Source organism: Vigna unguiculata, chromosome 3 (genome assembly GCF_004118075.2).
Source record: "Vigna unguiculata cultivar IT97K-499-35 chromosome 3, ASM411807v1, whole genome shotgun sequence".
Classification (NCBI taxonomy): Eukaryota; Viridiplantae; Streptophyta; class Magnoliopsida; order Fabales; family Fabaceae; genus Vigna; species Vigna unguiculata.
The window spans coordinates 57,988,161-58,007,576 of NC_040281.1; the positions used below are offsets into that span (position 1 = coordinate 57,988,161).

The 19,416-nt window shown below is 26.3% G+C and overlaps 1 protein-coding gene across 1 annotated transcript; it reads left to right on the plus strand.

The window, feature by feature from the left end:
* Nucleotides 1-4,273: 4,273 nt before the first annotated feature.
* On the plus strand, nt 4,274-4,940 carry LOC114179432. Its single transcript, XM_028065775.1, has one exon. The coding sequence runs from the start codon at nt 4,397-4,399 to the stop codon at nt 4,640-4,642; it is 246 nt and encodes an 81-aa protein (XP_027921576.1). The 5' UTR covers nt 4,274-4,396; the 3' UTR covers nt 4,643-4,940.
* The last annotated feature ends 14,476 nt before the right edge of the window (nt 4,941-19,416 follow it).

A 19,416-nucleotide genomic window follows, 5' to 3' on the forward strand; every position in this document is an offset into this window, starting at 1 on the left:
GAAGGCAGAAAATCCGGAGGGCACATGCATAGAATGAAAAGACTAGTCTATTGAGCTGCTCATGATTATATGCTGTAGCCTTATCACGAAAGAGAAGTTGTGGTAGAAAAAGCCTCCTGACACCTATAAAGGCCCCCTTCAAAGCTATGCACGTGTATGCCTTTAAATACGCATATCCCCACCTTAAAATCGCAGTGCCATTGCCATCTGTCGCAAAACGCCCCAAAATATTACTTACTCACAATTGTTGCATCCTTGGTATTTATAGATACATTTAGATAGATATACAATACAACAGATGCATCCGAGTTTGATGAATTTTGTTCCAAAAATACTTTGAACATGGTCACAATGATTGAGAATTAATTTGTATGAAAACTTAATGGCATTTGAATCAAATGACAGACGTGTACGAGAGGTCCATGAAACTATGTATGTACAATTTAACATTATTAATATTATGAACAATAATAGTGCAGTGCCAATCTTTATCTGGGCTAGGCTGGTGTCTTCGCTAGTTTCAGATGCTCCCAAGGTTAGAAAAAGACGTGTAAGAATTTTTCTTTTGATAAGATTGGTCACCATCCGATTCCATGCTCTGGGATTTAATCAATGAATTGACACCCCGTTTCTTGAATAATGCACTCACCTCAACTTTTTCCTTCAGTAAAAACATAACGCTTCCAATCAACTTGTAGCTACTAAGTAAGAACTTAACATTTTGGCTTCTTCGTGAGTGATGCTACTGTTTTCTTCTGTAATTTATTTGATGTTGACTAAAAATATCACGCAAAAAGGTAAATGTATTCATTTTAACATTGTCTTCAAGTAAATGTGTTATGTAGGTTGATGAGTATTTTTTCTATGAATGAGTTTGCAGAAAAAACCAAAGAGCACAGTTTTGTGTACCTATTTCGGTGATTTACGCGAATTCCTCACAATGTGCACGAGGCGACGCACGAACCCAGCTGTGAAAACGACTGCATATTATGGCTTCATTATTATTGTCCTCTTCCCGAACAAACACATACATAGAATCATTTTATTTAAATTTTCAAATAATTGAATAAAAAAGTAATTGGAATTTTAATTTGAAGGACTTTATATTAAAAGGATAATGTATTTCCTAATAACGATATTTTTCAAATAAAATGTGTAAAAATTATGGATTTCATACCCTGCTTTACCCACTCCAAATGTTAAAAACTGGATTCCTTAACTATAACCTGTTTGATTTACAGAAATAAAAAGAATAAAAATGGAAAATGGACCCAAATTTAATTAGGGGAAAAGAATTCCTGATGACAGTTAAATTATTCACTAATTATATGGGAATATATATTTCCTCACAGAAAATATATGAAAATGTGTATTGATACTGCCGTTTACATTACAGCATTTATATATGCGTACTTTTTTGACTTAGATGTCTACATGTATTTAGTACATTGGTTTTAAATAAAAATTAATGTTATTCCTTTTATAGTTACAACTTACAAAAAAACATGTGATAAAAAAACCTACAAATGATATTTTAATGACTTCTTTTCCGATATGAGAATCTCTTCATCTTTATAAACTATGTGTAAGGGTTTGTTGAGTTAGTTTGGGTAAGATTGGGATAAATTCATCATTTAACTTACTAAAATAATATTGGGTTGGATCAGGTTGAATTTGTATAGTTTTTTTTATAATAAACTCAATTCTAACTTATTTTTATTGAGTTGGATTTATTTGAGTTAATTGGATCTAGTTGTTAAAAAATATTGTTAAAAATTGTAGTTTCCAAATATTAGTAAAATATAAAAAATAATATAAATTTTAAAAAATTTAATTTAAGCTTTACACAAAATCTGACAAAGTTTGTCCAAACCAATTCAAGAAAAAAAAAAATCACAATTTGTTTATAATACAAATGTAAAAGTGGGTATCAAATTATCTAACCAAAATAAGGATGTGTTAGTTTGAAGGGGAGAATTTTACCTAATCATACACAAAACTTAACACAATGTAATTGGATTAGTTAATGAATGAAATTAGGACATTAAATAACCCAACTCCTAAAACACCCTAACTTGTTGGAAGATGCAGAAAAAACACTTATATATGACAAAAGGAACTGTTCACATATAATATTCAGGCAACGATGAATATAAAGTTGTTACTTCTACGAATATGAATTTGAAGACATTATTTTAATACAAATGTGAAGATATATATTTAATATTTCACGTCAACTCAGGAAGGAAAGAAAAATAAAATAAGTTTCTATGAGATCTTTAAATTAAATAAATAAATTCAATGAATTAAAAATAATTTAATTGCCCATTTTGTACGAGCTTTTTCTCCCTTCAAATCTTCTTGAATATTATGAGTGGTGGAATTAAATCATTTTAATAAGGTATATGTCTTTTCAAAAGCAAAGCTTGTTGAATATAATTTAGAGATACAAGTTTTTTCAAATATGTACATAAAAGTCTTAGGATAAAAAAAAAATGTACATAAAAGTCATAAAATAAGTCTAAGGATTTGTTGGTTTAACGGATGAAACATTTGGCAGGCCAAAGATTTTTATACAAACTTAAATGAAAACATTAAAGGAGTTACTCTAACAAAAAGTATGGGGAGAACACTTCCAACTATAATATTACAAGGAAATTGTATTGAGGTATACTAAGGCGATCATTTTTAGCCGATCATTCAAGTATTTTGTTTGTCTTTGTTTTTGTATTTTAGTATCAGAGAATACTAATAAGTAATACTCGAACATTTAAGTTAGTGTTTGCAGTGTTTCGAATAAATAACTTTAAGGTACTAAAGAACTCATCTTATGTCATGGCTATTATTTGTATTTATAGAGTTAGATGTTGGACTTAATACTCTTCTTCACGTGTTAATCTCAGCCAAAACATGTCTTAATCATGGTTTAATGTTAATTGATTTGTACTAATTTTACTCTTGTGATTATCTTCTTTTGTCTTTGGTTGTAATTGGATATCTTAGATGTTCTTCATCTCGGTTCACAATTAAAAATACATCACTATGATGATCTCTTGTACTTGGTTCTATAGTGAAAGAGGTTTATGGAATTACTCTTGATTCCGAGAGTCAAAATGGTTGAAACACTATTTTGATTTAAATAGTTTAAAATTAACTTTTGAATAAGAAAATTTATTTGAATTAATTTTGTATGAAGATGTGTATTTAAAAATGCGATGTTTTGTCAAATTTTAAATAAGAAAACGGTGAGAGAAGGAGAAAGTAACAATTTGTAAGAATTTTATAAATTATCAATTTATTTTATGAAAAATATTATATTTTTTATCCAGTCTTATTTTAAAATAATAATTTTACTGAGATTTCTTCTAATTATTTTATAATTGTTATTATAAAATTAAAAAATATTTTAAAGTATCTTTTATTTTCATTTTGTCAATATGTTTAATTTTTTTTATATTTTATAAAATACATTTACAGACAGTTTGAACATTATACTACGAGCTTTTAGTAATTTATTCAAATCAATTATATATATATATATATATATATATATATATATATATATATATATATATATATATATAAACTTTAAATTTTGTACTTGAATTCATTATTTCTCACTAAACCAGATTGATTCATTTTCCATTCATTTTTTCTTCTACTAATTCTAAATTAATTATCATTTTTTTATGTTCCCACCAAACAAAGTGTAAATAAATTCTACTTAAGTACTTTTATACGAAACTAAGTTGTAAATTGTTTGAGTAAGTAGTCATCAAAAGTTCATTGTAACAAGAAGAAAATTCCTTGAAAACATTTTTTAAGTCATTTTAAAAACCTACAAAAATGGATTTATCCGACGAAATGAAGTAAACAAGGTAAATAAACTCTTCCAAACAAAATGATTAAGGTGTAAAGCATTCATGGTCCATTATATCGGCCCAAAAGACTCTGAAATAATTAATGAAACTTTACCACTTAATATATATAGAAATGTTGGAGGTTTGAAGTGATAGAGTATGCAGTGTAGTCACAAATTGCACATATGATGAAAGACAGAATCACGGAAGCTGAAAATTAAATTCTCGTCATATCTTGAAAAGACACGATCACGTATTGGATTTGGCTACAAGCTCTAGTCATTGAGAGATGCCAGTGGTGTGAGTATCCACCACAAACTACTGTTCGAAATCGACACACCTCTAACATTTTCTACCAATTATTTGTGCGACACACCATTCTTCACCCTCAATTTCTTTCCCTATATAAACCCAATCCCCTTCAAACATAACCCCATCTTCGCCTTCGCCTATACCATAACATTTTTTCTCACTCCTCCCACTTATTACTGTCATTTCTAATTTCTCTCTCCTTCTGTGTTGCTTTCTAGGAAAAAATGAGCCCAAGAAAATGGTCAAGACATGTGAGAGGAAGGAAGAGAAGGGCCAAACTGTGTTTGCCTAATAATGGTGTCAAAGTTAAACCTTGCTTGCAGAAGAAGCTTAGGGAGCTTCAGGGAGCAGTTCCAGGGAGTGAGGAAATCGACATGCAAAACTTCTTCCAAAACATTCAACACTACATACTTCAACTTGAAGCTAAAGTCACAGTCCTAAGGTGCTTGTCCAATTTCTATGGAGTATAAACAAGGACAAACCAACAACACCCATTTCGTAGACTCCTAAGAACTCAACCTATTAAAAAAAAGAAAAAAAACTTCTTCTGGAGGCTCTGAACAAAGGTTCAAGGTACCGGTCTTCTTTCCTTTGGGTGTGGAGGGAGGAATAAGGTTGTATTTTATTTCAATTTTATAATAAAATAGGACTACCCTTTTATTGCTTCTTCTGCCATTTTATTTAAGACAAAATGTAAAATAATTTTATACTATCATTTATGTTATTTAATATAATGTATGCTAAGTTTATTAGTTTTACGTTTACTTATATTATACTGCTAATTTTTAATTGTCTTTGTTTATATATATGCTTCTAGAAACCTTTTCGGATTGGAGAAGGCCAGAGATCTAATAGTTATGATCGGTAAAAAAAAAATGTATTTTAACATTTATAATAAAAGGTACAGTGTACTTAAATTCTACAACTATGTTTAGGAATGTTTGTTCAAGTGTACTTTTCTTCGTTTTTGAATTGGGCTGAATGTTATATTTTTAATGCAAAAAAAGAATCACATGAAAAAAAAAATGTTTTTGAGAAAAAAAACCTGCATATGCTTGTGAATATTTGTAAGTATTTAGTTTGTGAGAGAGTTTGAAGAAATATTAGTGATATTTGAAATATGAGGAGCTTAGGAATTATTATTTAGAGTGATTTGAAGTGGAACTATAAAACAAAAGAAACACTGTATGAGACTTAAATGAAAATCCTTGGCGTGACCTTGGACCATAACCATCAAAGCCAGATCCATCCACATATCATTTTCAATTTTTGTATTCTTCAAAAAATACATCCCAAGTCCTAACCAACTCACCAGGTGCCAACTCATTCATACAATCATTCCTACGGCTACGTTCATACATTACAACATCTAAATTATATAATTACATTTTAAGCAGAAACAAACTTTATTTTATAAATTAATTTTGTGAAATTAAATTAAATTTAAGCATTTTAATATCAAAATTATAGATTACAATATATTTTACTTTTTAACTCATGATATATAACGTAAACAAAGTTTTCATTCTCTAATTTATAACGTGGAATTAGCAGAGGCGAAAGTTTTTAATTTTGTTAAATGCTAAAAGAAATAGGGGTTTTAATATATAGCATAATATGATAGCATGAAATCTGAAGATGGCAATAATACAGGGATTCACGCACTTAAGGTCACAAATTGAAGAGCGTGTCACTTTAATGGGCCACTACCTCACCTACTACTATAGTACATAGCTAATTATAGTACAAATTCTCCCTATATATTACTAAATTTAAATCAATTTTCTAAATAAAATAAAACAGTCAATAATAAATATTTGATTTCTCACATAAAATAAATTAGAAATATAACATTTAAAGTTTGAAAAAAAAATAATTATAAGATTTAAATTCAAATATAATTTGGTAACATTTAAAATTAAATATAAATCAAGAATGACTAGATTAATATAACTAAATAGTCAAGAATGATATCTTAAATCTGATATTATGTATTGATATTTAAAATTCAAATTAATCCAAGTTAAGTGATTGAAAGAAATTTTAGAAAAATAATAATATATGAAAGAGTTACACCTATTCAGCAAATGAGGACCAAAATTTGAATACAAATACAAAGTACTGTATAGATACATCTTTTCAGACCAAACTTTTTGTATCTTTAATTGGAAGATATCGTTATCTTATCCTAAAGTTTTTACTCTAAAAAAAGGAATAAATGTTGATCCTGACATTCATTGCATGTAGAGAAAGACATGCCCTGGCTTTGTGCTGCCATGTGTTGATATATAGAATTCAAGAGATAGATGCTTTTTTTTTTATTACAAATACAGTTAATTAATAAACAATTATACTAAATGGGATCTTTGGAGGGTGCATTTAGAAAAAGTGTCTGAGAAGGGACCAAACCCTTGATTCAAGGCCATAATCATGGACTCAACAATTAATTAAAGACGTGAATACGATGCTGTCCATCTAATGAAACACACTTTTAGTCGAGTTTCTGTCTGTATAGTTGCCACATTAAAAACTCACCTCTTTCACCATGTTGCTACCACATACATGTTATAACAACACTTTTTCACTTCGATTTTACCAAAGGAAAAGTTCATTATTTGGGCATTTTCATATTCTTACTGTGTATTATAAAATTACTTGTTTAGAAAAAATAACTTGGTTTTAAAAATGAGTTGTACCATTGGACACAAAGTTGTGTCTAAATTTTAGACTGCTTTCTTGTTTTGTTGTTTCATATGGAAAATAATTTGAAATTGAAAACATGAAATTTTATTAAAAATACATAAACGTACGACAATTAAAAACAATATATTGAACATTATTAAAAATTTAAACAGCAAACCCATATTTAAAAACGTTTTTTATATATTATATTCCACTTAATCTCCCATTCAATAGCAAAAACAATAACTTTCTGATTAGTAGAGTTTATCGATGTCAGGTAGGAAATTCAAACGGGTTTAATTTACTATTTTAAAATTTTAAATAAAATAAAATAAAAATCTTAAAATACTAAAAAAATTATTTTCTTTTGATTTTTTTTTCTAATAAAATGATCGGGGAGAAGATAATAATATTTTGACTTACTTTATTTATCCACCATTTTAATCATCTTCCAATGATCTATGTTAATTTTTTTAATGATAAAATATAATAATTTAAAGGTGATTAAAATGATGAACTAAAAATAAATAAAAAATAATATATCAAAATATCAATTATCCGATTGATAAACAACTTGGCTAATGAAATTATATATCTAAAAAAGATCATTTTGTAGTCTATTATGCGCTAACGGATTAATGCATATAAGGATTTGGCTACAGTGAAGAAGAATGTGTGTGGTCATTACCGGGTCTTTTTGAGCAAATTTATTGAATAATAAAATATATATTAAATATTGAAGAAGATAAAGTGAAACATGCTATTATAAAATTATTAATAAATCTAGAAGTATTGATATAAGGGCTAAATTTCTCCCATTAAATATACATTAAATATAAGGATTAAATATATTGTTTTGTTACTTAATTTTTAATTTTTAGTAAAAATAAAAAATTAGTCTTCCATTAAAATTTTGATCTATCAATTTTAGAATTAAATATATTTAGTCATTTTAACTGAATTATATTAATGTTAAATAAATTTAAAAAAATAAAATTTAAAGAACTAAATTTATATATCTCAAAAATAAAAAATTAAATTGATTTAAGACTTATAAGAAAGATTTATTCTAATTTTTACTACAAATTAAAAGAACTAAAAATATATTTAATCTATTAATTTATTACATCGAATGACACGATACCTTATGGGAGGAACGCATTTGGTGTGAGGATCTAAATATGCAATGTTTTCTTATTTACCTCTCTGTAAAAGTGAAATATGGTAAAACCCAAATGTCATAATGCATATGAGAAGAAGCATATATGTGGTGAATAAGGCAAGTGGTTGAAGGCGGCCTTACTGAAAACCTTAACAACTGAGGAAGATGCAATTGAAGCTGATAAATGCACTTTGAGGAAAGGAAATAGACCACAACAATGTCCACAATAGTTGTTTTTGGTAACATGTGTTTCAGCTTCTCACCATGACTGAATGGAATTTCTTCCAAAATTTCTCAAAGGTTTTTGTTTTCATAAAATTCTAACATTCTCGTCTTATTATGCATGCTCCCTAGCTATTATAATCTAATAAACTATTATTATTCTTTTACATGTTTCATGGTTACGTTGTTAGATATTTCAACAAAAAAATTTCGTCAGAAAGAATTTTCGATAATTTTAATATCATCTTAAAATATTAAAATGTGAATTTTAAGTTTAATTGTTGGAAGTTTCACATCAACTAGAAACAAGGTCAATTCATAATATATAAATGGATGTAATCCTCATTTTACAAGCTGATTTGTGGGGCTGAGTTAGGTTTTAAATCCACTTCTAATGTGAATTTTCTTATTTTTTTATCACATATTATGGAGCTCCTCTTTTATTTACTTGGTATTGGTTTACACCAGTTATTCTTGCAATAATTGTTGATGGTGTAACTTCTCTTGTGCTTACACGGGTTTAGATGTAAAAAATTGCTTTCTATGCCCCTTAAAGTTATTAAAGGATGTAAATAGTTTTTTTTTTTAACTGTCAAAGCGTAATGTAAAAAATAAAAATATTTTTTTTACATTTGATGAGATTTATTTTGATAGTTCATGTTATAATGGTGTGAATCGTAAAAAAGAAAAAATATTGTAAACCAACTTGATTAAGAGTTTATGTATTTAAAGTACATGTTAGGAAATGATCGAGCCTCTTATTTTAAATCCTACAAAGAATTTTATTTTATTTTAGACTTAATTATATTTTCAATGACCGATAAATTTTGAAATTTTCAATTGAGTCTTTTTTAAATTTGTATGATTTATTGAGTTTTCTAAATTTTAATATTTTTCAGATAAATCTTCTATCAATTTTTCTTATATGTGTATGACCTAACAGTTATCTTACATTATTATTCTACTTAAATAACATTACATTAATATATCGTCTCGAACTGCAATAATGACCAAAATATTTCTCAGGGACTTGCTGATATACCTAAAATTATTCTTAAAGCTAATAAAAATAATAAATTTATAAAATATACAATTGAAAAAATATATAATATTACAAAATAAAAAAAAAACTTATAAATTTATAAAATTATGAAATATAAAATAAAAATATATAATTTAATGATTTTAAAAATTTATAATTTAATGATTTTATAATTTTATAGTTTTCAATTTTATAATTTTGTAATTTTGCGATTTATAATTTTACCTTTTTTTGTAAAATCCATCTCCTTCTTCACATAGTCAGTATCACCAAAACTTCTATCCACGTTCTAACCTTCCTCCTTTTCCCTTTTCCTTCCTCTTTAGTATCTCAAAATTTTCTCTCATCCTTACCCAAGAGCTGCTACTCAATCAGAAGGGAGAAGCTGCTAAACTCCTCGTTATTCAGCCCCATTCAGAGGTAATTATATTTGAATATGAAAATATGATTGATGATGTATCTGAATGTGAAACTGATCTTGTAAAACTCTGATGATAATGGGTTTGCGAATATATATATATATATATATATATATATATATATATATATATATATATATATATATATATAAAAGCATTGTATGTGTTTTGGGTTTGTTGTAATTCCATGGGTCTCATTGGAAGATTTTATGGTAGTGTTATCTTAGTGTATGCATTGGACTATGGATTAAGTAAGGTGACATCCTGAAACTCTAATGATAATTCACACTCAATGGTTCATGTGGTGAGAGTAACATAAGGTCTTAGTCTAGGACAAGATAATGGTCTTAGATGATCTTGGATTAACCTTGTGTATGGTACGGTCAAACCCATTGGTTATGACTCTGCAAAATAGTAGAGAGGTCAGCCACCACAAGCGTAAGTCTGTAGTGATACGATTCAAAATTTATGTATCCAGATAATTGAGTTTAGTGTCAGTGTTTGTGTGCAATTATGTGAATTATGGAAGTTTTGTCTATGTATGGCTTATAATTGATATATTTTAATGGTCTTGTGCAACTCTTTTGTATACTAGCTTACCCTTGCACTTTATGGTTATGTTATTTTCTTCTTTTGTGATGATCACCATTTTGGTAGGAGCAGCTTTTTGTATACTAGTTTACCTTTGCACTTTATGGTTGTGTTGTTTTCTTCTTTTGCGATGATCACTCTTTTGGTGGGAGCAGATAAAGATGCAAGTTTAAAGGCACCTTTGAAGAATGAGGAGTCCATAGTTGGAATTGTGAGATTGCAGCTAAAGTATGAGGGATTAGTACATTGATATAAGTATATCTTTATAGGGTTGGTGTTATTATATAAATGGTATATCTTAAAGAACTGTATTAATATACTTTTTATTCCATTAATATGTCTTTGAATATTATTATAAAATATTTTATTTTATTAGTTTTATACTACTAAAATAGAATGTTACATTTTTCTAATTTTATTATTTTATAATTTTTCATTTATATAATTTGATATTTTGTAAAATAATAAAATTGTGAAATTTTTAAACATTTTATAAAGATTATAACTTCATAAAATTATTTTTTTCATAAAATAAAAAAAATTTAACTATAAATTATTTTTATATTTTATAATTATATTATAATTATAAAAATATAATTTTATAAAAAATATAATTTTACAATTTTATAAAAATATATAACTTTACAAAAATTATATACAATTATAAAATTATATAAATATAAAATGATAAAATGATATAATTATAAATCATAAAATTACGAAATTATAAAACTAAAAACTATAAAATTATAAAATCATTAAATTATAAATTTATAAAATTATAAATTTATAAAATTATAAACTTTTTAAAACATAAAATTATATATTTTTATTTTATATTTGATAATTTTATAAATTTATAGTTTATATTTTTTATTTTGTAATATTATTTATTTTTTATATTTTTATTTTCTATTTTTTAAAATTTATAATTGTTATTTGCTTTAAGGATAGTTCTAGTTAAATACAACGACAAATCCTTAATAGAGATAGTTTATAGTTTACAACAATTATCATATTTAAGCATGATGAAACTACAAAGTAACTGATTAGTCCTATAGGTGTCGGAAAAATATGATTGGAGAACTCAATTGAAAAGTTTTAAAAATTTTAGAATTCAATATACCTCAACAATTTAACAGCACTCAACTACAAATTCTCACATTTATGAGGGATCTAAAACTTAATTAAACTTTTATTTTATTATTTGTGACAAAAATATTGTTACTTTTTTATATTTGTGGACAAATTTTCTACTTTTTAATATATATATATATATATATATATATATTTTTGAAACAACCTCCGAAGTTTATTTAGCATATTTTAACAAATTTAAAATATAATTAATCATAACATATTAATAAATATACATGACTAAATGAATATTAAAATTATTCCATCACACTTTTGTGAACAACACATTGACGAATCTTGGTGAACAATATTGGGGGAGCCAAATAATACGTTCAAAATTTACATATTTTGTTACTCTCACAAATATAATAAAAATTAATACAAAATTTAGTATAACTATAACTATAAAAGAAATCACATATATTAAAAGAATTGTCCTTCGCTTTCGCTATTTTATATTCTTTAACTCATAAATAATTGAATTAGAACTAAATTTTTTAATTTTTCAATGTAAATAATGACAAATAATTCACCTTATCAAATATTGACATAATTCGAACATGTTAATAAATTCTTCAAATAGGGATGGCTAGGAGCATGAACAACAATTTCAAAGTTGTATTTCATATAAACCCCAATTTTAAATAAGTTCTTATAATTTCATTTCTTTTACTCATTAAATATTTTCATATTTGAAAACATTTTCTTGGATCATGTTTTAATGAATTAATATGATCTCATCTGTAATTATTTTAACATTAAAAAATGTTCCTCTAATTACACAATTGAATCATTAGTATTATGTTTGAGAATATGCTAAGAAGTTGAACTTGTCTTCTCACCTTCACCCATAACTCTCCTTTCATTACTTCTAAAAAATTAATCTATTATTTTATTTTTCATCAATATACCTTTTTTTAAAAAAGAAAAGTTTAAGACTATAAAATAATTTATCATAATCTAATAAAAAAATTGAGAAATATCATCACTACAAAAAAATTTATGATAATAAAGCACAATTAAAAGTCAATTATGAAAAACACATGATACATAATTTTTCCTTTTATATTAATAAAAAAATAAATATACATAAAATAACAAAATATTAATTACTAAACTAATATTTTACTATCAAATAAGACAAAAAAGATACATTTTTTTTCTTCAAGAATGAACCAAAAATAATAAAAAATGAGCAGAAATAATAAGTTTGTATCTAATTTTTTATTTTAAAAACAAAAAAAGGTGAAAAAAATGAATACAAAAAAAAAATTATCTAATTTATATATTACATTTAATTCCTATTATATATTACAATTAGTTTAAAAAAATTTCAAAAACTTAGGAGGACCCATGCTCCTTCATCCGCCGATGGAACGACCTATGGTCTCTTCAAAGCCACCATGCTGTGATTATGTGGCTCTAAAATATTAACGGTACTGTAGTAACGGACCAACAACACCGAACTTGGTTATGGAGTTATTATAAGAGATGATTTCAGCCATTGGATTTGTTATCTTGTGACTCATTGCTCAGTATGACATCATTTACGTAGATTTGATGACCACTAATAAAGTATTACCCCAAATAAATATTCTTCATATCCTCCATGGATGATACTTGATATGATAGGATTCAGATAGAATAAAAATAAAATAAATATCAATTTTGTTTTGTGTACTTGGTGTGTTAAGGTAAGTACCAAATATTAATCAATATCATATTAGAATATTTTTCATATTATTTATTAATTTATTGGACATCAAAAGTTTACAATTTTGAATTTTTTTTGTCAACGTTGTTAACAATAATATTTAACAACTTAAGTAATCTAAAAATTAAAAAAAAAAAAGAGTCAACTATCTCATATAATATTCTAATTCAAATACTTACAAATAAGATATAAAAAAATAAGAAAAAAAGAAAAAAACTTATTAGAAAATGTTGAATAAGTATTGATTTTCATTTCATCATATTTTATCTTTAAATAGATGTTAATATTACGATTCATTTATGTTTATGTAAAGCCCATTTCTGTTTTTAAAAGTTGATGGGCCTAATTTTATAGAAAAAGGCTCTAGGCCAACCACTTGTTGTCTCATTTGGAGTCATCCCTTCAATTTTTCACTCAATCCTGTTTTCACTCAAAAGTAACTCATATTTCTTTCTCTTCTTTAAGCAGAAGCTGAGCTAGGACAATTGCAAAGCCCTCATCCCAGCTAGCGGAACGTTTTTTTCTCTATGTAGGTTGAGCTCAAACTTCCATTTTTCTTCTTTTAAAGCTCTATTGCGTTGGTTTTGTCATGGATTCTTCCTTAGAATCCCATTCTCGTCCCTGTGTTCAGCCCTCTAGTTTGTTTCTAGAGTTACGGTGCTCTTCCTGTCCGGGCTCTCTCCCTCGTATGTGTTTTCTGTTGCTGAATTGATGTTTGCATTGAATTGTATATTGTTTCTGCATTAGTTTTTGGCTTTGCATGTATAAGTGTAGGTGGGGATATGTTGTTATCGCCTAAGCGAGTGGTTTTTCGCCCAAACTATAAGCTTTCGCCTAAGCAAGAAGCTCTTGCCTAAGCAAGAATAGCAGGAACTCGTTCATGCTCTGAGCGAGAGTAATCTCGTCCAAGCAAAATGGTTTAGTTTAAACGAGGACTCGTGGATGTTCCAATGCTCTCTGTTTACAATCTTGCCTAGGCGAGGATTTTTAGTTTGAGCGAGAGACTTTTATCGCTTGAGCGAGAGCTCTTTAGCTTAGCGAGAATGACAACAAAATTGTCCCAATTTCTTGATTGCTTCCATGATTGATTGGTTTGTTTCTTAAAGCATAAAGTATGATGCCATGTATGTTTTATGTCCTGTAATCAGACTGAAATTATTGTTCTTTGTATGAAATGAATGTGTGAGAGTATGTATATGGTATAAGCTTGACATAATTCCATGAGTCACTTTGGGAGACTTTATGGTGGTGTTTTGTAGTGTATGTAATGGAATAAGGATTCAAGTAAGGTTGTATCCCGACACTAATGAATCAGTCAGACTCACATAGAGTAGACTAGGTCATGTGGTGAGAGTAGCAGGAGGTCCTAGTCTTTGGCAGGATAATAACCTTAGATGATCATGGACTAACCTTGTGCGTGGTATGGTGAAACCCATTGACAATGACTCTGCAGAGCAATAGAGGTTACGACAAGTGCAACCAACCCCAATGAATCTGATCATTACATGTATCCAAAATATTGAGTTCGAGAGTATTAATCTATTTAATAAATTGCTTGTTCATGTATATGTTAAAAAATTACTTTTCACTATCTTACCTATTTTTCCTCTGTGTCTGTTCTCTTGTTTGGTTTTTACTTTTGCAATGATCACCAATGTTGGTGTGAGTAGACGAGGGAACTCTTGCTGATCACCATGAAGATGGAGACGCTGCTGTTTAGTTAGGCACGTTGGATCTTGCTCCTTGTGAGTCTCTTTTGAAGAACAATTTTACTTTAAATTTCTTGGTCTGTTGAGCAATCCTTTTGCCAAATTGTTTCATGTTTAAGTTCTCTTTATGACATTGTTTTGTGCCTTAGTATTCCTTTTTTGGTATAATTTGGAATAATTGCAATGGAAAATCTCTGATACTTTACGTCGTCTACTCTCTTTTATTATAATATGTGATAATTTTATTTACTATAAAAATTTATCTATTAAATGGATGTCACAGTTTACATTATTTTTTTCCGTCTTTTTACCAAAAAATGGTTTAGTTTGTATTTCTTAAAATGAATTGTTTAGGTTAAATTATGTTTTTGTCCTCATTCTTCTTGGGAAATATTAATTTGATCTTTTTTTTTATTTGTCTCAATTTAGTTATTATTTTGAAAATTTTAATGTAATCAAGTCATTTCCTTTAATACTATATTTACAACGTTAAAGAGATGTAACATATAAGTTCGTGTTATTTATTTATTTTTTTAATTAAATAAATTAAAAAATTGTCACGTGTCAAACTCATGTTGTGCCACATGGCAGTGATAGTGTGATGTGGTAGTGGTACGTCAAGTGTCATTGCTTCGGTCTTAATTTGGTTACTGTATTCTTATTTTGTCTCAATTTAATCTCAATTTTTGTAGAAATTGAACAATTTTGTCCCACAACAAAATAAAATCTAATTTAATTTTTATATAAATGATATACAAATATTTTTATTAAATATTTTTAACAAAATCAAGTTAATTTACATTTATATCTTACATTAAATTTTATTTAAAATTTTTTTAAAGTGTTTAATAGTAAGTAATGTCAATAAAAAATAATTTGAAATTAATTTCAACTAACAAGTATGTTAAATTTATTTATCAATTGCATTTCATCGAATAAAAAAATTTATCAACTTTCTAAACTTTTTCAAAATATATATTTTACATTAAACTTTATTTGTATTGATATTTTATTATATCAGACTTTAATATTTTTTAATTAAATTTATATTTCAAATAATTATATATTTTTAAATGTGTAAAATTTAATAATTTTAAAATAAATATTTAATTTGATTTAAAGATAACAATTTTATAAATTCAAATGTAAAATCTTTAAAAAATTTTAAACAATTTTATATAAATTTAAAACGAGTAATCTAAATTTTAAAAATAACTTTAAATACATTTGAATGTGAAATATAAGTTTAAATAAACTTAATTTTGTTAAAAATGTAAAAATATCAATTTTAATAAAAATATGTGTATAACATTTGTATAAAAACTATATTTTTCTTTCAATTTAGAAATGGACAAAATTGCTTAATTTAAAAAAAATGAAACTAAATTAAAATAAAATAAAAATACAATGATCAAATTGAGACAAAAATGTTGAGACATTGCGGTGGGTATGACACGTGACACTATTACTATCACATCACACTATCACTATACGTGGCACGAGATCAGTTTAATATGTGGTAATTTTTTTTAAAATAAATAAAAATATAAAAATATTAAAAAAATAACGAACTGACATATGATATTTATTAAACGTGACGAATAAAGTATTAAGCGAATAAAGTATTAAAAGAAGAATCTAATCATATCAAATCTCTTAAAATAGAGACCAGGAAAAAAAATGGATCAAATATGAAACAAAACATAATTTAACCGATTGTTTATTATCTTTTCATAATCTATAGCTATCATATAATTGTTATCTTTATTTTTCTTAAATATTATTACTTAAATTGATTCCATTCTAGTTTGAATTTTGATATACTATATCAGATTATTAAATAGATATGCAATAATTTTTTTTTCATATTGGGAGATTAATTTTTGCATATAGAAAAGATAAGAAAATCTGAATGGTAGAAATTAATTGAGTGTTTAATTTGATTTGTGCAATGCGAATGAGTAGGTGGTGCAACACTCACTCACAACTTGCTGTTGGAAAATGGATAACCGAAAATCACGGACCCTCCCTGGACCACTTACAATTATACCTCGCTCTCTTTACTCTCATCATATTTTTCATACATTCTTAACCAAAAACCACGCACGCACGCACATTTCACTACTTTTTTCAGTAAGACAATTTAAATTTAATACATTACATATATTTCAACAGAACTAAAGAGGAATTTGAGAATGATATTACCTAATCACTAGCCCGTTTTAAAATTGCGACAATTTGGTAAAACAAAAATTAAATGATAATACTTGTTAGCAGTGACTGGAAAAAAGTTACTCATCTTGATAGATAAAACCTTTCATAAATTAAAAAAAGTAATTAATTTTTATCTGTAAAAGTTAAACATTATAAAATGTTTTTAATTACTTAGGTACCTACTTAATGAACTGATGTTCTATCATTTAAACAAAAAAAAGTTTAATAGATAGTGCACATGATGAGCAACGCACATGTGTCCACAAATACTCACATTATTTTTTTTTTTTGAATACGGAAAATCGAATGAGAAAGTTACATGCCTAAAATTAAAATTAGCTAGTAAAGTATGAGATTGATTTAATTTCAAATGTGCCGAAGAAAATTGTATTGACAGTCAATAAACATAATTAGGTTTTATTGTTTTAACATAGTCTTACTATATACTTTTATTCAGTATTATATATATATATATATATGATATAAGTCAATAAAAAAAATTGATACACATTTGAGATACTTATTTAACATAAAAATGTCCTATTAAAGTTACTAGTATGAATTATTCAAAGGAAAAAAATGATTCACAAACGTTTCTTCATCAAATTACATTAAAAAAATTACCTAATGGAGAGAAACAGAAAAAAAGATTTTGCAAGTGACTTTTTGTTTTTGTTGAAAATGATTTAATTTTTTTTTTCTTGTATGAGTAAACTAGCAAACAAAGTAGTAGAAATTTGTAGCGCTAGCTTAAAGAGACTGAAATGATTAATGAGCATATTATTGACATAAATATGTATGAATTAATTTGGAAATGAGATCGTCATAAAAAGAAACAATAAACATTCATGTTCAAGAATAAATAAACAAAGACAGCAGACATTGGAAAATAATGTGATGTTAAGAATTATTGCACTCATTAAAACTCTTATTTAAGGTAACTCAACCTTTTGTAAAAAAAATGAAAATTTTCGTCGCAAGGTAATGATATTTTTTTAAAAGTCTAAATGATATTTTTTTAAAAGTCTAAATGACATTATTTTGAATTTAAACAAAGCAAAATAAAATGAGTTGATAAAGTGGTTAGTAAATGTCATCGTGTTGGATTGGGATGAGATTATGCATATGTTAAATCTAACTTACTCTCGGATGGATTAGATTGAGTAGGGCCAATTGTTTGTTGATTTTTTTTTTTGTTGAACAACACAATATTTTAACAAATTAATTCAAGAATTCAAGTAAGACAATAAATCAAGTTATAACAAATTTTTAAAACATTAAAACAAAAGATCATATAATTTGTTCATAACACAAGTATAAAAAACTACTAAAAATTCTCATATTACATTAAATTTTTCTTACAAATTTGTTAAAAAAATTTGCAAGAAAAGACTTTTTCCTGTTATTTTTTCTAAGAATTTTAATTGGCGGGTAATTTTTTCATGGGTAATTATTTCCTACAAAATTATAAAATTCGCAAGTATTTCCTACAAAATTTGTTGCGAAAAGTGTTTTATATAAAATATTTTGCAAAAAAATTGGCAGCAATTTCCTGCAATTTTTTTTTCATAACAATTTATAAGTATTTCCTACCAAAAAAATTTCAAAACAAAATTGGTAGGAAATATAAGCTTTTTTAGTAGTCAAAAGTGATTTAGAGATTGAATCTTGAGTGATTCTTACTAAACTTATGATCCAACATGTATAAGAGCCAGTTAGTTTAAGTTAGGTCAAGTTTGACCTATTCATAAATAAAACTCAACCTAATTGGGCCGAATTTAATCAGATTGGATAATCAGATAACCTAATTCAATAAGCATTCCTAACTAAAGTTACATTTTTTTTTCGTGTGTTACAATATTATGTGTATTCACGTGTTAAAATATGATAAGTTCTTTGATATTAATGAAGTAAAATTATCTTTTAGAATTATATATCTTAAAAGAAATTATAAAATTAGAAAATCATAAATTAATCCACTCAAAAATATTAATAGATTATTTTCAAGTGTATATACAGCCTTACATAAAAATGTTTCACATCGCAAGTTCCAAAGTGAACAATACCTTGGATACATGGTGATTGACCCTAACGATATTGTTCCACACCGCTTATCTTGCTTAGAAGTTAGGTTTAAGATGATTTTTAAATACTATGCTTTCCTTCCACTTTCCAATACCCCATTTAAGGACAAAATTATGACAAAATGCATATTCCAAAGCGGACAATAACTCAAATGCATGGTGATTGAAAACGATTGTATCATCAAACATGAGATCGAAAATTGGGGATGATTTGTCATTCCCTTAAGACATCGACTGGAGTATTTAAACTATCTTAGACCTTGATTTC

Coding starts and splice junctions, on each gene's coding strand:
- LOC114179432 (XM_028065775.1), top strand. CDS start 4,397: ATGAGCCCAAGAAAATGGTCAAGACATGTGAGAGGAAGGAAGAGAAGG.